We start from the raw sequence: 25,163 nt of genomic DNA, 5'->3' as shown, positions 1-25,163 counted from the left end.
CCAGGTCAGAACAGAGAGGAACCGGGTCAGAACAGAGAGGAACCGGGTCAGAACAGAGAGGAACCAGGTCAGAACAGAGAGGAACCAGGTCAGAACAGAGAGGAACCGGGTCAGAACAGAGAGGAACCGGGTCAGAACAGAGAGGAACCAGGTCAGAACAAGGAGGAACCGGGTCAGAACAGAGAGGAACCGGGTCAGAACAGAGAGGAACCAGGTCAGAACAAGGAGGAACCAGGTCAGAACAGAGAGGAACCAGGTCAGAACAAGGAGGAACCAGGTCAGAACCAAGTCAGAACAGAGAGGAACCAGGTCAGAACAAGGAGGAACCAGGTCAGAACAGAGAGGAACCGGGTCAGAACAAGGAGGAACCAGGTCAGAACCAAGTCAGAACAGAGAGGAACCAGGTCAGAACAGAGAGGAACCAGGTCAGAACAGAGAGGAACCAGGTCAGAACAAGGAGGAACCAGGTCAGAACAAGGAGGAACCAGGTCAGAACAGAGAGGAACCAGGTCAGAACAGAGAGGAACCGGGTCAGAACAAGGAGGAACCAGGTCAGAACCAAGTCAGAACAGAGAGGAACCAGGTCAGAACAAGGAGGAACCAGGTCAGAACAGAGAGGAACCAGGTCAGAACAAGGAGGAACCAGGTCAGAACAGAGAGGAACCGGGTCAGAGCAGAGAGGAACCGGGTCAGAACAGAGAGGAACCAGGTCAGAACAAGGAGGAACCAGGTCAGAACAGAGAGGAACCAGGTCAGAACAGAGAAGAACCAGGTCAGAACAGAGAGGAACCGAGTCAGAACAGAGAGGAACCAGGTCAGAACAGAGAGGAACCAGGTCAGAACAGAGAGGAACCAGGTCAGAACAGAGAGGAACCAGGTCAGAACAGAGAGGAACCGAGTCAGAACAGAGAGGAACCAGGTCAGAACAGAGGAACCGGGTCAGAACAAGGAGGAACCAGGTCAGTACAGAGAGGAACCAGGTCAGAACAGAGAGGAACCGGGTCAGAACAGAGAGGAACCGGGTCAGAACAGAGAGGAACCGGGTCAGAGCAGAGAGGAACCAGGTCAGAACAGAGAGGAACCAGGTCAGAACAGAGAGGAACCGGGTCAGAACAGAGGAACCAGGTCAGAACAAGGAGGAACCGAGTCAGAACAGAGAGGAACCGGGTCAGAACAGAGAGGAACCAGGTCAGAACAGAGAGGAACCAGGTCAGAACAGAGAGGAACCAGGTCAAAACAGAGAGGAACCAGGTCAGAACAGAGAGGAACCAGGTCAGAACAGAGAGGAACCAGGTCAGAACAGAGAGGAACCAGGTCAGAGCAGAGAGGAACCGAGTCAGAGCAGAGAGGAACCAGGTCAGAGCAGAGAGGAACCAGGTCAGAGCAGAGAGGAACCAGGTCAGAGCAGAGAGGAACCAGGTCAGAACAAGGAGGAACCAGGTCAGAACAGAGAGGAACCAGGTCAGAACAGAGAGGAACCAGGTCAGAACAAGGAGGAACCAGGTCAGAACAAGGAGGAACCAGGTCAGAACAGAGAGGAACCAGGTCAGAACAGAGAGGAACCAGGTCAGAGCAGAGAGGAACCAGGTCAGAACAAGGAGGAACCAGGTCAGAACAGTACCTTGAAACTAGGAAACTAACTAGTAAATGAGGCCCTATGTGAAAAATCTTGAAATGTCCTTTTAAGGTGGTACCTGGTCTGAAACATCTAGACTTTAAGGTGGTACCTGGTCTGAAACATCTAGACTTTAAGGTGGTACCTGGTCTGAAACATCTAGACTTTAAGGTGGTACCTGGTCTGAAACATCTAGACTTTAAGGTGGTACCTGGTCTGAAACATCTGGACTTTAAGGTGGTACCTGGTCTGAAACATCTAGACTTTAAGGTGGTACCTGGTCTGAAACGCCTGGACTTTAAGCCGGTACCTGGTCTGAAACATCTGGACTCTAAAGGTGGTACCTGGTCTGAAACGCCTGGACTTTAAGGTGGTACCTGGACCGAAACGCCTGGACTTTAAGGTGGTACCTGGTCTGAAACGCCTGGACTTTAAGGTGGTACCTGGTCTGAAACATCTGGACTTTAAGGTGGTACCTGGTCTGAAACATCTGGACTTTAAGGTGGTACCTGGTCTGAAACGCCTTGACTTTAAGGTGGTACCTGGTCTAAAACATCTGGACTTTAAGGCGGTACCTGGTCTGAAACATCTGGACTTTAAGGCGGTACCTGGTCTGAAACGCCTGGACTTTAAGGTGGTACCTGGTCTGAAACATCTGGACTTTAAGGTGGTACCTGGTCTGAAACATCTGGACTTTAAGGTGGTACCTGGTCTGAAACGCCTGGACTTTAAGGTGGTACCTGGTCTGAAACGCCTGGACTTTAAGGCGGTACCTGGTCTGAAACGTCTGGACTTTAAGGTGGTACCTGGTCTGAAACGCCTGGACTTTAAGGTGGTACCTGGTCTGAAACGCCTGGACTTTAAGGCGGTACCTGGTCTGAAACGCCTGGACTTTAAGGTGGTACCTGGTCTGAAACGCCTGGACTTTAAGGTGGTACCTGGTCTGAAACGCCTGGACTTTAAGGTGGTACCTGGTCTGAAACGCCTGGACTTTAAGGCGGTACCTGGTCTGAAACGTCTGGACTTTAAGGCGGTACCTGGTCTGAAACGCCTGGACTTTAAGGCGGTACCTGGTCTGAAACATCTGGACTTTAAGGTGGTACCTGGTCTGAAACATCTGGACTTTAAGGTGGTACCTGGTCTGAAACATCTGGACTTTAAGGCGGTACCTGGTCTGAAACATCTGGACTTTAAGGTGGTACCTGGTCTGAAACATCTGGACTTTAAGGTGGTACCTGGTCTGAAACATCTGGACTTTAAGGTGGTACCTGGTCTGAAACGCCTGGACTTTAAGGTGGTACCTGGTCTGAAACGCCTGGACTTTAAGGCGGTACCTGGTCTGAAACGTCTGGACTTTAAGGTGGTACCTGGTCTGAAACGTCTGGACTTTAAGGCGGTACCTGGTCTGAAACATCTGGACTTTAAGGCGGTACCTGGTCTGAAACATCTGGACTTTAAGGTGGTACCTGGTCTGAAACATCTAGACTTTAAGGTGGTACCTGGTCTGAAACATCTGGACTTTAAGGTGGTACCTGGTCTGAAACATCTGGACTTTAAGGCTGTACCTGGTCTGAAACGCCTGGACTTTAAGGCGGTACCTGGTCTGAAACGCCTGGACTTTAAGGCGGTACCTGGTCTGAAACGTCTGGACTTTAAGGCGGTACCTGGTCTGAAACATCTGGACTTTAAGGCGGTACCTGGTCTGAAACATCTGGACTTTAAGGTGGTACATGGTCTGAAACATCTGGACTTTAAGGTGGTACCTGGTCTGAAACATCTGGACTTTAAGGTGGTACCTGGTCTGAAACATCTGGACTTTAAGGTGGTACCTGGTCTGAAACGCCTGGACTTTAAGGTGGTACCAGGTCTGAAACATCTGGACTTTAAGGTGGTACCTGGTCTGAAACGCCTGGACTTTAAGGTGGTACCTGGTCTGAAACGCCTGGACTTTAAGGTGGTACCTGGTCTGAAACGCCTGGACTGTAAGGTGGTACCTGGTCTGAAACGCCTGGACTTTAAGGCGGTACCTGGTCTGAAACGCCTGGACTTTAAGGTGGTACCTGGTCTGAAACGCCTGGACTTTAAGGTGGTACCTGGTCTGAAACGCCTGGACTTTAAGGTGATACCTGGTCTGAAACGCCTGGACTTTAAGGTGGTACCTGGTCTGAAACGCCTGGACTTTAAGGTGGTACCTGGTCTGAAACGCCTGGACTTTAAGGTGGTACCTGGTCTGAAACGCCTGGACTTTAAGGTGGTACCTGGTCTGAAACGCCTGGACTTTAAGGTGGTACCTGGTCTGAAACGCCTGGACTTTAAGGTGGTACCTGGTCTGAAACGCCTGGACTTTAAGGTGGTACCTGGTCTGAAACGCCTGGACTTTAAGGAGGTACCTGGTCTGAAACGCCTGGACTTTAAGGTGGTACCTGGTCTGAAACGCCTGGACTTTAAGGTGGTACCTGGTCTGAAACGCCTGGACTTTAAGGTGGTACCTGGTCTGAAACGCCTGGACTTTAAGGTGGTACCTGGTCTGAAACGCCTGGACTTTAAGGTGGTACCTGGTCTGAAACGCCTGGACTTTAAGGAGGTACCTGGTCTGAAACGCCTGGACTTTAAGGTGGTACCTGGTCTGAAACGCCTGGACTTTAAGGTGGTACCTGGTCTGAAACGCCTGGACCTTGGGGCTCTTGGGCGGTTTGTTGGCCTCGATGGCGAGCAGCTGGATGGAGCCGTTGTCCGAGGCGACGGCGAGATAATGAGAGCCTTGACAGAACGCCAGCGTCTTCACGTGCCCGCCCAGACGCGAGTACGTCAGCACCGACCTGCGGACAGAGGACAGCTGAGCACCCACAGGCAAACTGAGCACCCACAGGCAAACTGAGCACCCACAGGCAAACTGAGCACCCACAGGCAAACTGAGCACCCACAGGCAAACTGAGCACCCACAGGCAAACTGAGCACTGACAGGCAAACTGAGCACCCACAGGCAAACTGAGCACCCACAGGCAAACTGAGCACCCACAGGCAAACTGAGCACCCACAGGCAAACTGAGCACTGACAGAGAGGAACAGCTGGAGAGACCTCTTACCCCCCTTAACCAAGCTCATTTTCTGCAGTTCAGGTACCTGGTGGTTTATGTGGTACCTGGTTCAGGGTGTGGTACCTGGTGGTGTATGTGGTACCTGGTGGTGTATGTGGTACCTGGTGGTGTATGTGGTACCTGGTGGTGTATGTGGTACCTGGTGGTGTAGGTGGTACCTGGTGGTTTATGTGGTACCTGGTGGTTTATGTGGTACCTGGTGGTGTATGTGGTACCTGGTGGTGTATGTGGTACCTGGTGGTGTATGTGGTACCTGGCTCAGCGTGTGGTACCTGGTGGTGGTGGTCTTGCCCTCCATCTTCTGACTGTCCCAGACTTTGACGGAGCCGTCGTTGGAGGCGGTGGCGAAGATGTTGTGTTCGTCCGAGACGCGGATCCTGTTCACGGCCGCCTTGTGCTCGTGGAGGTGCGCCACCAGCAGCCCCTTCGGGTGCCACCCTGCGGGCACAGCAGAGGCTGAGAGAGCGCCCGCCTTAGAGACCCAGAGAGCCCGCCTTAGAGACCCAGAGAGCCCGCCTTAGAGACCCAGAGAGCCCGCCTTAGAGACCCAGAGAACCCGCCTTAGAGACCCAGAGAGCCCGCCTTAGAGACCCAGAGAGCCCGCCTTAGAGACCCAGAGAGCCCGTCTTAGAGACCCAGAGAGCCCGCCTTAGAGACCCAGAGAGCCCGCCTTAGAGACCGAGAGAGCCCGTCTTAGAGCCCGCCTTAGAGACCCAGAGAACCCGCCTTAGAGACCCAGAGAGGCCGCCTTAGAGACCCAGAGAGCCCCCGCCTTAGAGACCCAGAGAGCCCGCCTTAGAGACCGAGAGAGCCCGCCTTAGAGACCCAGAGGCCCTACAGAGGCTGTGAGAGCCCGCCTTAGAGACCCAGAGAGTCCGCCTTAGAGACCCAGAGAGCCCGCCTTACAGACCCAGAGAACCCGCCTTAGAGACCCAGAGAGCCCGCCTTAGAGACCCAGAGAGGCCGCCTTAGAGACCCAGAGAGCCCGCCTTAGAGACCCAGAGAGCCCGCCTTAGAGACCCAGAGAGCCCGCCTTAGAGACCCAGAGAGCCCGTCTTAGAGGCCCAGAGAGCCCGCCTTAGAGGCCCAGAGAGCCCGCCTTAGAGACCCAGAGAGCCCGCCTTAGAGACCCAGAGAGCCCGCCTTAGAGGCCCAGAGAGCCCGCCTTAGAGGCCCAGAGAGCCCGCCTTAGAGACCCAGAGAGCCCGCCTTAGAGACCCAGAGAACCCGCCTTAGAGACCCAGAGAGCCCGCCTTAGAGACCCAGAGAGCCCGCCTTAGAGACCCAGAGAGCCCGCCTTAGAGACCCAGAGAGCCCGCCTTAGAGACCCAGAGAGCCCGCCTTAGAGACCCAGAGAGCCCGCCTTAGAGACCCAGAGAGCCCACCTTAGAGACCCCGCCTTAGAGACCCAGAGAGCCCGCCTTAGAGACCCAGAGAGCCCACCTTAGAGACCCCGCCTTAGAGACCCAGAGAGCCCGCCTTAGAGGCCCAGAGAGCCCGCCTTAGAGACCCAGAGAGCCCGCCTTAGAGACCCAGAGAGCCCGCCTTAGAGACCCAGAGAGCCCGCCTTAGAGACCCAGAGCGCCCGCCTTAGAGACCCAGAGACCCCGCCTTAGAGACCCAGAGCGCCCGCCTTAGAGACCCAGAGAGCCCGTCTTAGAGACCCAGAGAGCCCGCCTTAGAGACCCAGAGAGCCCGCCTTAGAGACCCAGAGAGCCCGCCTTAGAGGCCCAGAGAGCCCGCCTTAGAGGCCCAGAGAGCCCGCCTTAGAGACCCAGAGAGCCCGCCTTAGAGACCCAGAGAACCCGCCTTAGAGACCCAGAGAGCCCGCCTTAGAGACCCAGAGAGCCCGCCTTAGAGACCCAGAGAGCCCGCCTTAGAGACCCAGAGAGCCCGCCTTAGAGACCCAGAGAGCCCGCCTTAGAGACCCAGAGAGCCCGCCTTAGAGACCCAGAGAGCCCACCTTAGAGACCCCGCCTTAGAGACCCAGAGAGCCCGCCTTGGAGACCCAGAGAGCCCACCTTAGAGACCCCGCCTTAGAGACCCAGAGAGCCCGCCTTAGAGGCCCAGAGAGCCCGCCTTAGAGACCCAGAGAGCCCGCCTTAGAGACCCAGAGAGCCCGCCTTAGAGACCCAGAGAGCCCGCCTTAGAGACCCAGAGCGCCCGCCTTAGAGACCCAGAGACCCCGCCTTAGAGACCCAGAGCGCCCGCCTTAGAGACCCAGAGAGCCCGTCTTAGAGACCCAGAGAGCCCGCCTTAGAGACCCAGAGAGCCCGCCTTAGAGACCCAGAGAGCCCGCCTTAGAGACCGAGAGAGCCCGCCTTAGAGACCCAGAGAGCCCGCCTTAGAGACCCAGAGAGCCCGCCTTAGAGACCCAGAGAACCCGCCTTAGAGACCCAGAGAGCCCGCCTTAGAAACCCAGAGAGCCCGCCTTAGAGACCCAGAGAGCCCGCCTTAGAGACCCAGAGAGCCCGCCTTAGAGACCCAGAGAGCCCGCCTTAGAGACCCAGAGAGCCCGCCTTAGAGACCCAGAGAGCCTGCCTTAGAGACCCAGAGAGCCCGCCTTAGAGACCCAGAGAGCCCAACTTAGAGACCCAGAGAACCCGCCTTAGAGACTCAGAGAGCCCGCCTTAGAGACCCAGAGAGCCCGCCTTAGAGACCCAGAGAGCCCGCCTTAGAGACCCAGAGAGCCCGCCTTAGAGACCCAGAGAGCCCGCCTTAGAGACCCAGAGAGGCCGCCTTAGAGACCCAGAGAGCCCACCTTAGAGACCCAGAGAACCCAACTTAGAGACCCAGAGAACCCGCCTTAGAGACCCAGAGAGCCCGCCTTAGAGACCCAGAGAGCCCGCCTTAGAGACCCAGAGAGCCCGCCTTAGAGACCCAGAGAGCCCGCCTTAGAGACCCAGAGAGGCCGCCCCAGAGAGCCCGCCTTAGAGACCCAGAGAGCCCGCCTTAGAGCCCGCCTTAGAGACCCAGAGAGCCCGCCTTAGAGACCCAGAGAGCCCGCCTTAGAGCCCGCCTTAGAGACCCAGAGAGCCCGCCTTAGAGACCCAGAGAGGCCGCCTTAGAGACCCACAGAGCCCGCCTTAGAGACAAAGAGAGCCCGCCTTAGAGACCCAGAGAGCCCGCCTTAGAGACCCAGAGAGCCCGCCTTAGAGACCCAGAGAGCCCGCCTTAGAGACCCAGAGAGCCCGCCTTAGAGACCCAGAGAGCCCGTCTTAGAGACCCAGAGAGCCCGCCTTAGAGACCCAGAGAGCCCGCCTTAGAGACCCAGAGAGCCCGCCTTAGAGACCCAGAGAGCCCGCCTTAGAGACCCAGAGAGCCCGCCTTAGAGACCCAGAGAGCCCGCCTTAGAGACCCAGAGAGCCCGCCTTAGAGACCCAGAGAGCCCGCCTTAGAGACCCAGAGAGCCCGCCTTAGAGACCCAGAGAGCCCGCCTTAGAGACCCAGAGAGCCCGCCTTAGAGACCCAGAGAGCCCGCCTTAGAGACCCAGAGAGCCCGCCTTAGAGACCCAGAGAGCCCGCCTTAGAGACCCAGAGAGCCCGTCTTAGAGACTCAGAGAGCCCGCCTTAGAGACCCAGAGAGCCCAACTTAGAGACCCAGAGAGCCCGTCTTAGAGACCCAGAGAGCCCGCCTTAGAGACCCAGAGAGCCCGCCTTAGAGACCCAGAGAGCCCGCCTTAGAGACCCAGAGAGCCCGCCTTAGAGACCCAGAGAGCCCGCCTTAGAGACCCAGAGAGCCCGCCTTAGAGACCCAGAGAGCCCGCCTTAGAGACCCAGAGAGCCCGCCTTAGAGACCCAGAGAGCCCGCCTTAGAGAACCAGAAAACCCGCCTTAGAGACCCAGAGAGCCCGCCTTAGAGACCCAGAGAGCCCGCCTTAGAGACCCAGAGAACCCGCCTTGGAGACCCAGAGAACCCGCCTTAGAGACCCAGAGAGCCCGCCTTAGAGACCCAGAGAGCCCGCCTTAGAGACCCAAAGAGCCCGCCTTAGAGACCCAGAGGTCCCGCCTTAGAGCCCGCCTTAGAGACCCAGAGAGCCCGCCTTAGAGACCCAGAGAGCCCGCCTTAGAGACCCAGAGAGCCCACCTTAGAGACCCAGAGAGCCCGTCTTAGAGACCCAGAGAGCCCGACTTAGAGACCCAGAGAACCCGCCTTAGAGACCCAGAGAGCCCGCCTTAGAGACCCAGAGGTCCCGCCTTAGAGCCCGCCTTAGAGACCCAGAGAGCCCGCCTTAGAGACCCAGAGAGCCCGCCTTAGAGACCCAAAGAGCCCGCCTTAGAGACCCAGAGACCCGGCTTAGAGACCCAGAGAGCCCGCCTTAGAGACCCAGAGAGCCCGCCTTAGAGACCCAGAGAGCCCGCCTTAGAAACCCAGAGAGCCCGCCTTAGAGACCCAGAGAGCCCGCCTTAGAGACCCAGAGAGCCCGCCTTAGAGACCCAGAGAGGCCGCCTTAGAGACCCAGAGAGCCCGCCTTAGAGACCCAGAGAACCCGCCTTAGAGACCCAGAGAGCCCGCCTTAGAGACCCAGAGAGCCCGCCTTAGAGACCCAGAGAACCCGCCTTAGAGACCCAGAGAGCCCGCCTTAGAGACCCAGAGAGCCCGCCTTAGAGACCCAGAGGCCCTACAGAGGCTTAGAGACAAAGAGAGCCCGCCTTAGAGACCCAGAGAGTCCGCCTTAGAGACCCAGAGGCCCTACAGAGGCTTAGAGACCCAGAGAGCCCGCCTTAGAGACCCAGAGAGCCTGCCTTAGAGACCCAGAGAGCCCGCCTTAGAGACCCAGAGAGCCCGCCTTAGAGACAAAGAGAGCCCGCCTTAGAGACCCAGAGAGCCCGCCTTAGAGACCCAGAGAGCCCGCCTTAGAGACCCAGAGAGCCCGCCTTAGAGACCCAGAGAGCCCGCCTTAGAGACCCAGAGAGCCCGCCTTAGAGACAAAGAGAGCCCGTCTTAGAGACCCAGAGAGCCCGCCTTAGAGACCCAGAGATCCCGCCTTAGAGACCCAGAGAGCCCGCCTTAGAGACCCAGAGAGCCCGCCTTAGAGACCCAGAGAGCCCGCCTTAGAGACCCAGAGAGCCCGCCTTAGAGACCCAGAGAGCCCGCCTTAGAGACCCAGAGAGGCCGCCTTAGAGACCCAGAGAGCCCGCCTTAGAGACCCAGAGAGCCCGCCTTAGAGACCCAGAGAGCCCGCCTTAGAGACCCAGAGAGCCCGTCTTAGAGACCCAGAGAGCCCGCCTTAGAGACCCAGAGAGCCCGTCTTAGAGACCCAGAGAACCCGCCTTAGAGACCCAGAGAGCCCGTCTTAGAGACCCAGAGAGCCCGCCTTAGAGACCCAGAGAGCCCGCCTTAGAGACCCAGAGAGCCCGCCTTAGAGACCCAGAGAGCCCGCCTTAGAGACCCAGAGAGGCCGTCTTAGAGACCCAGAGAACCCGCCTTAGAGACCCAGAGAGCCCGCCTTAGAGACCCAGAGAGCCCGCCTTAGAGACCCAGAGAGCCCGCCTTAGAGACCCAGAGAGCCCGCCTTAGAGACCCAGAGAGCCCGCCTTAGAGACCCAGAGAACCCGCCTTAGAGACCCAGAGAGCCCGCCTTAGAGACCCAGAGAGCCCGCCTTAGAAACCCAGAGAGCCCGCCTTAGAGACCCAGAGAGCCCGCCTTAGAGACCCAGAGCGCCCGCCTTAGAGACCCAGAAAGCCCGCCTTAGAGACCCAGAGAGCCCGCCTTAGAGACCCAGAGAGCCCGCCTTAGAGGCCCAGAGAGACCCCTTAGAGACCCAGAGAGACCCCTTAGAGACCCAGAGAGCCCGCCTTAGAGACCCAGAGAGCCCGCCTTAGAGACCCAGAGAGCCCGCCTTAGAGACCCAGAGAGCCCGCCTTAGAGACCCAGAGAGCCCGCCTTAGAGACCCAGAGAGCCCGCCTTAGAGACCCAGAGAGCCCGTCTTAGAGACCCAGAGAGCCCGCCTTAGAGACCCAGAGAGCCCGCCTTAGAGACCCAGAGAGCCCGCCTTAGAGACCCAGAGCGCCCGCCTTAGAGACCCAGAGAACCCGCCTTAGAGACCCAGAGAGCCCGCCTTAGAGACCCAGAGAGCCCGCCTTAGAGACCCAGAGAGCCCGCCTTAGAGACCCAGAGAGCCCGCCTTAGAGACCCAGAGAGCCCGCCTTAGAGACCCAGAGGTCCCACTGATAACTGGTTGATCCTGAGCCTCACCTGGCGGGGGGGGCCGGCTCTCCCACTCGGCGCTCTCCATCAGGGCCTTGGCGAGCCGCTCGGCGCTGCTCTGCTCTCGCTTCATCTGCACCAGAGTCATCAGGTCCGCTCTGCACGACTGGACTCTCCGGAACCCGGGACCGCTGACCGACTGGACCACGGAGACCGCCGGAGCCAGGGCGGAGCGGGGGCGGGGCGGGTCTGCGGACTGAGACCAGGGACCCAATCACAGAGGGACAAGTGTTAGCATGATTATGATTCATACATTAGGCATGAAGAAGAAGCGTGTGTCAGCGCCCCCTGGTGTTTACCGTTGCCGTGGCAGCCGCGGGTTCCTGGGAGCCGAACATGCTCTTCCACTCCTCGTTCAGCGCCGGGTCCTGTTTGGTTTGTTTGCGAGCTGTGGATCAGAGAACACGCTTAGAGCTCACACAGATTTACTCCAACGTGTAGCTCATTATGAGGATCAACATCAGCTGGAGCTTCAGAGTCCTGCCTGAAAACATCGAGAGCCCGGCAAGAAACGTCTGCAGGAAACACACTGCGAAGCTACAACATCCACTTTAACTCCAGTGTCAAGAAATGAGGGAATACATTAGAAAACATTTGAGGATCACGGATGTTTGATGATGATGGTTTCACCCGCCGACACAAAATATTGCGACTTGTTAAATGTACTTTTTCAAGCTTTCCATCCTGTTATTCTGTCACTCCCTCATTAAAAACATGGCTGAAGTGTTGCCTTGGCACATTCACGTATTTCTGAGTAATCTGTAAAAACTCTGATGGCGGCCATTTTAGGGATAGGTTTTTGTCACATTTTTGTTAAATTTTTGTTGAATTTTTGTTGAATTTTTGTCACATTTTTGTCACATTTTTGTCACATTTTGGTTGAATTTTTGTCACTTTTTGGTTGAATTTTTGTCACATTTTTGTCATTTTTTTGTTGATTTTTTTGTTGATTTTTTGTCATTTTTTGTCATTTTTTGTTGAATTTTTGTCACATTTTGGTTGAGTTTTTGTTGAATTTTTGTTGAATTTTTGGCTGATGGCGGCCATTTTAGGGATAGGTTTGCCTGAGTCCTCCTAGGAACGCCCCCACCTCCTGGAGACGCCTCCGAGCTTTGGTCACCAGCCGAGTAACCAACCACTGCTCCTCAGCAGAACCCCCTCCCCACTGATGCCACAGACAGCGTGTGGAGGGGGCGTGTCTAAAGGCTCAGAGGTTCTTAAAGAGACAGAGGCCTATTTCAAGACATTCACGGCAGCCATTTTGAGAGAGACATTTTAGGGTTCCATCACATCTGAGGCAAGCGTGAGAGAGAAAACACTGAGAACTACGCCAAGAACGCTCTGGTGCTGAAACCATCACCACACGCTCTGCTGAGAAGTCCACCATCGAGAGCCCTACAGACACATCCCAAACACTTTCAATATGACAGACAGAACATCCAGCACAGAGAACTGGGCTGAATAACAACTGAAGGTCACATAAAGACTCAGATGTTTCATTCAGACTTCTGTTTCTGTTTTGATCCGTTTAATGACGTTCCTTCAAAGCTCTTTCAGTAATAATGTTAGAACGTTGGGATTCAGAAACCGTCTTCATGTGTGAAACTCTCGGCCTCTTCTCTGCAGACGGTTCTGTGGTTCCTCGGTTTCTGCAGAAGTCGGGGGGAGGAGCCTGGTCGGGGGGAGGAGCCTGGTCGGGGGGAGGAGCCTGACGGGACTCGCTCTGTGATGTGGTCTGAGAACGTGACATCACTCGACCGAAGAGGAAGGATTCAGGAAGCTTTATTTATCCCCGAGGGGACGCTTCATTTAGAGCTCCAGCCGCACATTCCTCCATCCCACGAAACAATACAGTTAAATACGATCAAGGCCGCAGCAGAATGAGGTGCAATGAGGTTCAGTGAGGTCCAGTCAGGTCCAGTGAGGTCCAGTGAGGTCCAGTGAGGTCCAGTGAGGTCCAGTGAGGACATTTAGAAGTTCTGAAATTGAAATCACTAAAAGTCTCTCATACAGTTTATCATCCAATACAAACGCTGGTATTGAACATATCCAAATATCCGGCCCTCGTATGAGAGAAATAAGCATGGGTTGTTGCTGGGGGGCCGTTACAGCGCCGCCTACAGGCCGTCAGCAGAATGTGGTCGGCTCCTTCTGCTGGACTCCGACGGTTCAGAGCAGATTGTTGAGGTTGTGAAGACAGTTTTGTTGGAAATGTCAAAAGCCTTTCAATAAAAGAGCAGTAAAAGAGCTTCCTCTGAAGGTGAATCTCTGTCTCTGATCACTTCAGGATTTGACTCAAACAAATGAGCAGAAACAACATGTAAAGACTTATTAATAAACTAGGATTAACCTCTTAACTCCCGCCTGAACCGAGAGGATCTTTTTCCTCACGTCGTCACATGTTGTTTCAATCATTTTTTGTTGGGTATTCAACTCATTTTTGTCACATTTTTTCATCCATTTTTTTTAAATTTTTAAAAATGTTTTTTGTCATTTTTTTGTCGTTTTTTGTCATTTTTTTGTCGTTTTTTGTCATTTTTTTTGTCATTTTTAGTCATTTTTTTGTCATTTTTTGTCATTTTTTGTAATTTTTTTGTCATTTTTTTGGTCATTTTTTATTTTTTTTTTGTCATTTTTTGTCATTTTTTGTCATTTTTGTCATTTTTTGTCATTTTTTGTTCATTTTTTGTCATTTTTTTGGTCATTTTTTTGTCGTTTTTTGTCATTTTTTTTGTCATTTTTAGTCATTTTTTTGTCATTTTTTGTCATTTTTTGTCATTTTTTTGTCATTTTTTTTGGTCATTTTTTAATTTTTTTTTGTCATTTTTTGTCATTTTTTGTCATTTTTGTCATTTTTTGTCATTTTTTGTTCATTTTTTGTCATTTTTTTTGTCATTTTTTGTCATTTTTTGTCACATTTTTGTCATTTTTTGTCATTTTTTTGTCATTTTTTTTTGGTCATTTTTTAATTTTTTTTTGTCATTTTTTGTCATTTTTTGTCATTTTTGTCATTTTTTGTCATTTTTTGTCATTTTTTGTCATTTTTTTTGTCATTTTTTGTCATTTTTTGTCACATTTTTGTCATTTTTTGTCAATTTCTTGTGACTTTTTTCTACATTTCCATTTGTTCAACTTGTTTTTGTCTCAGTTTTGTTGCTTTTTCACAGCTTTTTTCCAGAAGCTTTTGGATTGGGGTAAAGCCAGACTGGAGAAAATGTGCCCGGTTCAGGCGGGGAGTATGGGGTTAAACGAGGAGCCCAGTCCAGCTGCTCGGCCTCTTTTCAAACGTTTATTCTCCATCAACGGCTCCTCCAGTTTCAGGTTCTCCCACGTTCTTCATCTGCTCCTTGTATCGGGGCTTCTTCATGAAAACACTCTGGTTTGTTTGTTCTGTGGCTCATGGAGAAAGTCTCTGCAGAGGAAACTGAAGACGGTTCAGCTCCTCCATCAGAAACAAGTGAAACTGTGCTGAAACATCTACATCTCCCCCGGTCTGATCCCACTGACACATGAGGCCAAGTGGATGTTGTAATGTGGCCTCAGTCCATCTGCTCCACACGTGTCTCTGCTCCGTGTGAAACACATCAAAGTGTTTCCTGTGGAGTTTAATCAGTCCAACATTTGTCTTAATCACAGACGCAGCGTCAGGTTTACAGCCTGAAGAGGGAACGTTCCTGAAGGTCCTCCCTGGACACGGCTCGGAGGCTTTTCTCCAGGTCATGGTCGGCCCTGACTCACAGGCAGACACAGGGTCACCAGGGGACCTTTGATACCAGAGGACCATCCACATCTGCACTGACCCGCCTGAGCCTGATCCACATCTGCACTGACCCGCCTGAGCCTGATCCACATCTGCACTGACCCGCCTGAGCCTGATCCACCTCTGCACTGACCCGCCTGAGCCTGATCCACATCTGCACTGACCCGCCTGAGCCTGATCCACATCTGCACTGACCCGCCTGAGCCTGATCCACATCTGCACTGACCCGCCTGAGCCTGATCACAGCTTTAACCATGGTGTTCCTGAATAACAAACCCACACGTCCTGGACCCGACGTTTGGATTCGAAAGCCCAGTCCAAACAAAAGGAGCACGTTTGGCTCCGGGCCGGAGTCTGGCGGAGCAGGAAGCAGGGGGGGGTTCGGGGGGGGGGGGGGTCGGGGGAGACGGGGGAGATACGAGAGTTCAGACTCAAGGCCGAGGAGTGTTTGAAATAAAACATGAGTATTTACTTTGACTCAGGCCCGGGCCCCAAACTCACAGCCTCAGAATGTGCCGATAAGAGGAGGAGGCGGGACCAGGCAGATCAGGGTTGACCTCTGACCCCTCTGTCCTCCAGTTTCCCCCAGCAGCCCTAAACATGTACACCAGCTCCCCGGTGCTCCTGAAGGGTTAACTCTCCGCTTCCCTCTGGCCTCAGACATGTTTCTCTCACAGTTATAAATAATTGCTCACATTTGCACAGAGTTTATTTTCTTGTTAAAGGCCTTTATTCGACTCGGCTCCGACGTCACGGTGAACGGGTAAACAAACCCATTTACTGAACAGATGTGAGTAATCAGCAACATCTGCCCCACTGTAACATCTGCTGAAGCAACATCTCGGGGAAAACGAGCTCCAAAGTGACTCCTCGGTCCTCCTCAGGTCCTTTTAAAGGGGGGGTGTTCTGCAAAATGGACTTTTTCAAGCTTCCCATCATGTTATTCTGTCCCTCCCTCATTAAAAACATGGCTGAAGTGTTGCCTTGGCACATTCACGTATTTCTGAGTAATCTGTAAAAACTCTGATGGCGGCCATTTTAGGGATAGGTTTTTGTCACATTTTTGTTGAATTTTTGTTGAATTTTTGTCACATTTTTGTCACATTTTTGTTGAATTTTTGTCACATTTTTGTTGAGTTTTTGTTGAATTTTGATTGAATTTTTGTCACTTTTTGGTTGAATTTTTGTCACATTTTTGTCATTTTTTTGTTGATTTTTTTGTTGAATTTTTGTTGAATTTTTGTCATTTTTTGTTATTTTTTTGTTATTTTTTTGTTGAATTTTTGTCACATTTTTGTCATTTTTTTGTTATTTTTTTTGTTGATTTTTTGTCACATTTTTGTCTAATTTTTGTTAAATTTTTGTCATTTTTTTGTCATTTTTTTGTCATTTTTTTGTTGAATTTTTGTTGAATTTTTGTTGAATTTTTGTAGAATTTTTGTAGAATTTTTTTGTTGATTTTTTGTCACATTTTTGTCACATTTTTGTTGAATTTTTGTCATTTTTTTGTTGAATTTTTGCTGAATTTTTGTTGAATTTTTGTTGAATTTTTGTCACATTTTTGTCACATTTTTGTCACATTTTTGTTGAATTTTTGCTGAATTTTTGTTGAATTTTTGTTGAATTTTTGTCACATTTTTGTCACATTTTTGTCATTTTTTTGTTGATTTTTTTTCATTTTTGTTGAATTTTTGGCCGATGGCGGCCATTTTAGGGATAGGTTTGCCTGAGTCCTCCTAGGAACGCCCCCACCTCCTGGAGACGCCTCCGAGCTTTGGTCACCAGCCGAGTAACCAACCACTGCTCCTCAGCAGAACCCCCTCCCCACTGATGCCACAGACAGCGTGTGGAGGGGGCGTGTCTAAAGGCTCAGAGGTTCTTAAAGAGACAGAGGCCGATTTCAAGACATTCACTACAGCCATTTTGAGAGAGACATTTTATACAAGGCAGTTATTCTAATTTACTGCATTTACAGACCAACAGAAGGTTTGTCATCATTGTAGTGAGATATAGACTGGTGCTGTGGGACTGACAAAAGCAGAACACCCCCTCTTTAAAGCAGAACACCCCCTCTTTAAAGCAGAACACCCCCTCTTTAAAGCAGAACACCCCCTCTTTAAAGCAGAACACCCCCTCTTTAAAGCAGAACACCCCCTCTTTAAAGCAGAACACCCCCTCTTTAAAGCAGAACACCCCCTCTTTAAAGCAGAACACGCCCTCTTTAAAGCAGAACACGCCCTCTTTAAAGCAGAACACCCCCTCTTTAAAGCAGAACACCCCCTCTTTAAAGCAGAACACCCCCTCTTTAAAGCAGAACACCCCCTCTTTAAAGCAGAACACCCCCTCTTTAAAGCAGAACACGCCCTCTTTAAAGCAGAACACGCCCTCTTTAAAGCAGAACACCCCCTCTTTAAAGCAGAACACCCCCTCTTTAAAGCAGAACACCCCCTCTTTAAAGCAGAACACCCCCTCTTTAATGTAGTGCAGACCCTGAGCCTCCGTGGACCTGCTGCAGGACCAGGAGGAGTCCCTGAGGAGCTTTAAGATGGAGTCACGTACCTCTCTTGTCGTCGGTGTCGCCGCGCGGCTTCACGAGGTCGGCCTGGCGTCCCATGATGCCGAGCGTGGCGAGGTCGATGAGGCCGTTCTGAGCGTGCTCCGTCTGCGCCTGGTCCATCGACGCCTTGGCCTTGTTGGACTTCAGCAGGAAGTCCTTCAGCGCCAGGAGCTTGTCTTCTTCCTCTTCAGTCAGGCCCTGAGGAGAGACGGGGGAGAGACGGGTCAGAGACGGGTCAGAGACGGGTCACACCAGGGCCGGACTGGGACTGAAACACAGCCCTGGACTCTGGTCAGCGTAAACGTGACACTTCCACAAATACACACGTTAACCTCTGACCCCCCGCCTTAACCCAGAGCATTTTCTCCAGTTCGGCTTTGCCCAAATCTAAAGGCTTCTTAACTGGAGAGCGACACTGTAACGCCTCATTTGAAAGCTCAAATCTAGAAAAGTGACGGGAACTTTTTGTCACATTGTCGCTGCGTTTTTGTCATGTTTTTGTTGCTTTTTCATTACTTTTTTGTGGCTTTTTGGCGAGTTTCTGTCTCTTTTGTTTTTTTCGCTTTTTTCATTGCTTTGTCGTCACGTTTTCGTCACATTTTGTTGTGTTTTAGTCACTTTTTTGTCACTTTTTTGTCACTTTTTTGTCACATTTTTGTCACATTTTTGTCACATTTTTGTCACATTTTTGTCATTTTTTATTGAATTTTTTTACATTTTTGTCATTTTTTGTTGAATTTTTGTCACATTTTGGTTGAGTTTTTGTTGAATTTTTGTCATTTTTTGTCATTTTTTTGTTGATTTTTGTCACTTTTTGGTTGAATTTTTGTTGAATTTTTGTCACATTTTTGTCATTTTTTGTTGAATTTTTGTTGAATTGTTGTCATTTTTTGTAATTTTTTTTGTCATTTTTTTGTCATTTTTTTTGTCATTTTTTGTCATTTTTTGTCATTTTTTGTCACATTTTTGTTGAATTTTTGTCATTTTTTGGTTGAATTTTTGTCACATTTTGGTTTAATTTTTGTCACATTTTGGTTGAATTTTTGTTGATTTTTTGTTTAATTTTTGTCATTTTTTTGTCATTTTTTTGTCATTTTTTTGTTGATTTTTTGTCACATTTTTGTCACATTTTTGTTAAATTTTTGTCATTTTTTGTTAAATTTTTGTCACATTTTTGTCACATTTTGGTTGAATTTTTGTCACTTTTTATTGCTTTTCCAGCACATTTTTGTTTTGGGATGCCTTTATTTAAGCTTTTAGATTTGGGTAAAGCTCGGTCCGGAGGGGTTAGTTTGTTTGTTTGGATGCTTTGTACCAGGATGTAGCCCCTCCCCGCTCACACAAAGTCATAAAAACAAATGCACATGTTTCTAAGTCCCCAGAACAGCATGAAAACCAAACACACTCTCAGACACACCAGCTCCAGCTCATTATGGGACCAGGTTTGGTTTGAAAGAAGCCGTGTTTGGCCTGGTGTGAAAAGTGTTCTGATGTTCACATGTTCTTCTCTGACGCTGGAGAATCCGACAGTCGACCCGGCGGCTCCAGAGGAAGAAAAAGGATCAAACGAAGCAGACGTGTGAAACTGAAAGGATTGGAACTGAACCAGGGCCGTGAAGATCGTGTTTAATGTCGCCCTTTTCAAACACATTTCACCGGCTTGTTCTTCAGAGACAAAAGAGCAGCAGCGGTTTGAGCAGCTGAAGAACAGCTGGAGACGTTTCCTCAGAATCCCAGAGCTGCGTCGCTTCCACAGAAACACCACAGAAACACGTGTTTGTCCAAAGCTGAATCACTGAGCTCTTATCAGCTTCAGACAGAGATAAAGAATAAACGGCTACAACAACAGTGACCATGAGAACCTCAGGGCCACAGAGGAAGATCTCAGAGGGACTTTCTCCAGTACAATGAACAGAAGAAACAGTGTGGATGATGTGGATGATGTAAATCCTTCACTCAGATTTATGCCTCACTGCCGATTCCCTGATGTCTGTTTTTACAGTTCCTGATGAAGGAGAACATTCACACACTTGTTCCTGGTTTGTTCCTGATGTTTCTCATTAACGACAGAACCTGAAGCACAGGCTGTGTCGTCGTCTGACATCAGTTTGTAAATGTGTCTCAGATAAACTGGAGCTTCTGTTTGAGACGCGACTCTAATATAATATAATAGAATATAATCCATGTCCCTCTGTTTCCGTCTCACTGAACAGTTTAAAGCTGTTCTGAAACAGAATAAAGTCAGATATAAACTCTGTGTCATTATTGTGCTTCTGTTTCTCTGAGGCTTTGGGCCAAAACACAAAGAAGCTTCTTCCTCTGATGAACCTCTGACCTCCCGCCTAAACCAAAGGCATTCTGTCCTCTTTGGCCATTACACAGGCCTGTGTAGAACCTCATTTGAAATGGATTTTTATTTTTTTCAATTTTTGTCACTTTTTTGTCACTTTTTGGTTGAATTTTTTGTCACATTTGTGGTTGCGTTTAGATCCTTGTTTTCTTCTCATTTTTGGTGCTTTATCCCAAGAAGCTTTTTGATTGGGGTAAAGCCAAACTGGAGAAAATGGAATCCGTTCAAGTGGGAGTTAAGAGGTTAAACTCTTCATTTCTCCAAATCCCAGGCCTGTCCCAACTCCTACTACTATTGTTTGTACTACTACTATCTGTACTACTGCTATTGTTTGTAGTATCTGTACTACTGCTATTGTTTGTACTATCTGTAGTACTGCTATTGTTTGTACTACTACTATCTGTACTACTGCTATTGTTTGTACTATCTGTAGTACTGCTATTGTTTGTACTACTACTATCTGTAGTACTGCTATTGTTTGTACTATCTGTACTACTGCTATTGTTTGTAGTATCTGTACTACTGCTATTGTTTGTACTATCTGTAGTACTGCTATTGTTTGTACTACTACTATCTGTAGTACTGCTATTGTTTGTACTATCTGTACTACTGCTATTGTTTGTACTATCTGTAGTACTGCTATTGTTTGTACTATCTGTAGTACTGCTATTGTTTGTACTATCTGTACTACTGCTATTGTTTGTACTATCTGTAGTACTGCTATTGTTTGTACTATCTGTACTACTGCTATTGTTTGTACTATCTGTACTACTGCTATTGTTTGTAGTATCTGTACTTCTGCGGTAACGACAGAACTGTGGGCTCACACTGCCCCCTGCTGGACAAAACTAAAGCGCTTTATTCACACAAATGGACAAAGTGCTGATATTTCAGAGACGAAATCTAAATAATGGACGGGGTTTAAATGTGGTCAGTTTTTACCAAATATTTTCCTAATCCCAGATTTTCCCTTGATTTTCTTTCTTCCCTGGTGGTAACCATGGAAACAGCATCAGACCCAAAACAGTTTAAAGGCAATGCACCAACTATTAACCTCTTACCAAATCCATTCTCTCCTCTTTGCCATAGTCGTCACTTTTTATTTCCCTTATGTGTTTTTGTCACTTTTTCATTACTTTTTGCTGCTCTTTTGTCACTTTTTATTTTATTTTTGTTGTCTTTTTTTTTGCTGGATTTTTGTCTTTTTTTTTGCTCAATTTTTCTCTTTTTTTTGCTGGATTTTTCTGTTTTTTTGTTGAGTTTTTTGTCATTTTTGGGGGTTTTTGTTGCGGACTGGATCAAAAACACGGACCGGATCAAAAACACGGACTGGATCAAAAACACGGCCTGGATCAAAAACACGGACCGGATCAAAAACACGGCCCGGATCAAAAACACGGACCGGATCAAAAACACGGACCGGATCAAAAACACGGACCGGATCAAAAACACGGACCGGATCAAAAACACGGACCGGATCAAACACACGGCCTGGATCAAACACACGGCCTGGATCAAAAACACGGCCTGGATCAAAAACACGGACCGGATCAAACACACGGACCGGATCAAAAACACGGCCTGGATCAAAAACACGGACCGGATCAAAAACACGGACCGGATCAAAAACACGGACCGGATCAAAAACACGGACCGGATCAAAAACACGGACCGGATCAAACACACGGACCGGATCAAACACACGGACCGGATCAAAAACACGGACCGGATCAAACACACGGACCGGATCAAACACACGGACCGGATCAAAAACACAGCCTGGATCAAAAACACGGACCGGATCAAAAACACGGACCGGATCAAAAACACGGCCTGGATCTGGCTTCAGGCTTTAGTTTTGGAATAAACCGGTCATCAGTGAAACATCTCCTGGTGTTGGTTTGGTTGAAGCTCAGTCACTCAGATCTGTAAAAGGCTTGTGTAGAGACTGACCTGTGAGAGCAGCTTCTTCAGTAACTGCCCGATGTGGGGGTCCTCTGGGGGGGGGCACTCGGGGATGGAGCCGCTGCGCTGCTTCTGCCTGAGCAGCAGGTGGCGGAAGAGGCTGGAGATGTCTTTGGAGCGCAGCGTGTAGTCGAAGATGGAGCGGCTCACGGGCGACTTCAGGACGCTCAACAGAACCAGCTCGTTATCGATCTGAACAAACAGAACCAGCTCGTTATCGAACAGAACCAGCTCGTTATCAAACAGAACCAGCTCGTTATCAAAGAGAACCAGCTCGTTATCAAACAGAACCAGCTCGTTATCGAACAGAACCAGCTCGTTATCGAACAGAACCAGCTCGTTATCGATCTGAACAAACAGAAGCAGCTCGTTATCAAACAGAACCAGCTCGTTATCAATCTGACAAACAGAACCAGCTCGTTATCAAACAGAACCAGCTCGTTATCAAACAGAACCAGCTCGTTATCAAACAGAACCAGCTCGTTATCAAACAGAACCAGCTCGTTATCAAACAGAACCAGCTCGTTATCAAACAGAACCAGCTCGTTATCAAACAGAACCAGCTCGTTATCGATCTACAACGACCAAAAATAGGGAAACATCTTCATTACATTTTTCTCAATTGTTTTTTGTTTTCTATTTTGTCCTCTTTTTCAAAAACTTTTGCCAAATTGTTCCTAATTTTCCTTAATTTATGACCCTATTTTATTCCCCCTGACCGTCTTCCTAATTTTTTTCAAATTGTTCAATTTTTTTTTTTTTTTTTTTTTTTCACTTGTGTGTGGACTCACCTGTATGATGGGCTGGGATCAGACTCACCTGTATGATGGGATCACACTCACCTGTATGATGGATCAGACTCACCTGTATGAGGGATCAGACTCACCTGTATGATGGATCAGACTCACCTGTATGATGGGATCAGACTCACCTGTATGATGGGATCAGACTCACCTGTATGATGGGATCAGACTCACCTGTATGATGGGATCAGACTCACCTGTATGATGGATCAGACTCACCTGTATGATGGGATCAGACTCACCTGTATGATGGATCAGACTCACCTGTATGATGGGATCAGACTCACCTGTATGATGGGATCAGACTCACCTGTATGATGGGATCAGACTCACCTGTATGATGGATCAGACTCACCTGTATGAGGGGATCAGACTCACCTGTATGATGGATCAGACTCACCTGTATGATGGATCAGACTCACCTGTATGATGGATCAGACTCACCTGTATGATGGATCAGACTCACCTGTATGATGGGCTGGGATCAGACTCACCTGTATGATGGGATCAGACTCACCTGTATGATGGGATCAGACTCACCTGTATGATGGGATCAGACTCACCTGTATGATGGATCAGACTCACCTGTATGATGGGATCAGACTCACCTGTATGAGGGGATCAGACTCACCTGTATGATGGGATCAGACTCACCTGTATGATGGATCAGACTCACCTGTATGATGGGATCAGACTCACCTGTATGATGGATCAGACTCACCTGTATGATGGATCAGACTCACCTGTATGATGGGCTGGGATCAGACTCACCTGTATGATGGGATCAGACTCACCTGTATGAGGGGCTGGTATCAGACTCACCTGTATGATGGGATCAGACTCACCTGTATGATGGATCAGACTCACCTGTATGATGGGATCAGACTCACCTGTATGATGGGATCAGACTCACCTGTATGATGGATCAGACTCACCTGTATGAGGGGCTGGATCAGACTCACCTGTATGATGGGATCAGACTCACCTGTATGATGGGATCAGACTCACCTGTATGATGGGATCAGACTCACCTGTATGAGGGGCTGGATCAGACTCACCTGTATGATGGGATCAGACTCACCTGTATGATGGGCTGGGATCAGACTCACCTGTATGAGGGGCTGGGATCAGACTCACCTGTATGAGGGGCTGGGATCAGACTCACCTGTATGATGGGATCAGACTCACCTGTATGATGGATCAGACTCACCTGTATGATGGATCAGACTCACCTGTATGAGGGGCTGGGATCAGACTCACCTGTATGATGGGCTGGGATCAGACTCACCTGTATGATGGATCAGACTCACCTGTATGATGGGCTGGATCAGACTCACCTGTATGATGGGCTGGATCAGACTCACCTGTATGATGGATCAGGCTCACCTGTATGATGGATCAGACTCACCTGTATGATGGATCAGACTCACCTGTATGATGGATCAGACTCACCTGTATGATGGGCTGGGATCAGACTCACCTGTATGATGGATCAGACTCACCTGTATGAGGGGCTGGGATCAGACTCACCTGTATGATGGGCTGGGACAGGAAGGGGTGCAGGTGAGGCATCAGTTTGCAGTAGACGTCGGCCACGTTGAGGTGTTTGGCGAGGACGGTGATGAAGCCCACGGCGCCGTAGCGGATCCACAGGTTCGGGTGACAGAGAAACGGAGCTGAAGTTTAAAGATAAGTTTCAGACAAAGTAAAGACGTGAATGATCCGGTTTGAGGAGTTTCTCACCGATGTCGGACACGAACTCGTACAGGTGCGGTTTCTGCAGCAGCCCCAGCTCACACATGCAGGTCAGAGCGTTCAGAGCCTTGTAGATCACGAACTCCTCAGTGTCGCTCAGACCCTGCTGCAGGAGAGGCTTCAGGATGGAGGAGCTCTGCCAGCCCACGTACGCCGCCACGCCTAAGGACAGGTACAGGTGAGACTGTTACACCAGGCCGGAGGACAGGTGAGGACAGGTGAGGACAGGTGAGGACAGGTGAGACTGTTACACCACGCCTGAGGACAGGTACAGGTGAGACTGTTACACCACGCCTGAGGACAGGTACAGGTGAGACTGTTACACCAGGCCGGAGGACAGGTTTAACCACGCCTGAGGACAGGTGAGGACAGGTGAGGACAGGTGAGGACAGGTGAGGACAGGTGAGGACAGGTGAGGACAGGTGAGACTGTTAACCACGCCTGAGGACAGGTACAGGTGAGGACAGGTGAGGACAGGTGAGGACAGGTGAGACTGTTAACCACGCCTGAGGACAGGTGAGGACAGGTGTTAAACCACGCCTGAGGACAGGTGAGGACAGGTGAGGACAGGTGAGGACAGGTGAGGACAGGTGAGGACAGGTGAGGACAGGTGAGACTGTTAACCACGCCTGAGGACAGGTGTTAAACCACGCCTGAGGACAGGTGAGGACAGGTGAGGACAGGTGTTAAACCACGCCTGAGGACAGGTGAGACTGTTAAACCACGCCTGAGGACAGGTGAGGACAGGTGAGGACAGGTGTTAAACCACGCCTGAGGACAGGTGAGACTGTTAAACCACGCCTGAGGACAGGTGAGGACAGGTGAGGACAGGTGTTAAACCACGCCTGAGGACAGGTGAGGACAGGTGAGGACAGGTGTTAAACCACGCCTGAGGACAGGTGAGGACAGGTGAGGACAGGTGAGACTGAGTTAAACACAGGTGAGACTGAGTTAAACCACTCCCACCGTTATGGAAATCTGAACCACTAGTTGTTTATTCCTCTCATCATGTCACATATGCTTTATGGATATTTGACCATCACATAC

The 25,163-nt window shown here is 50.0% G+C and overlaps 1 protein-coding gene across 2 annotated transcripts in view; it reads right to left on the bottom strand.

Moving 5' to 3' along the window:
* pik3r4 (phosphoinositide-3-kinase, regulatory subunit 4) overlaps window positions 1–25,163 on the bottom strand; it is a gene marked incomplete at its 3' end in the record, with an annotated part of 63,265 nt that overhangs the window by 11,319 nt on the left and 26,783 nt on the right. For both annotated transcript variants that reach the window (XM_079569312.1, XM_079569313.1), the window contains 8 exons: window positions 24,105–24,278; window positions 23,892–24,037; window positions 21,547–21,750; window positions 17,246–17,441; window positions 11,226–11,314; window positions 10,915–11,122; window positions 4,986–5,151; window positions 4,270–4,434 (listed from right to left, as the gene is read on the bottom strand). In XM_079569312.1, coding sequence (XP_079425438.1) covers window positions 4,270–4,434; window positions 4,986–5,151; window positions 10,915–11,122; window positions 11,226–11,314; window positions 17,246–17,441; window positions 21,547–21,750; window positions 23,892–24,037; window positions 24,105–24,278 — 1,348 coding nt within the window. The remainder of the gene's footprint in view (window positions 1–4,269; window positions 4,435–4,985; window positions 5,152–10,914; window positions 11,123–11,225; window positions 11,315–17,245; window positions 17,442–21,546; window positions 21,751–23,891; window positions 24,038–24,104; window positions 24,279–25,163) is intronic.

The sequence above is a fragment of the Gobius niger genome (genome assembly GCF_951799975.1).
Source record: "Gobius niger genome assembly, chromosome: 13".
Lineage (NCBI taxonomy): Eukaryota > Metazoa > Chordata > Actinopteri > Gobiiformes > Gobiidae > Gobius > Gobius niger.
The sequence above is the reverse complement of the archived record's forward strand: the minus strand, read 5'-3'. Positions and strand labels throughout refer to the sequence as shown.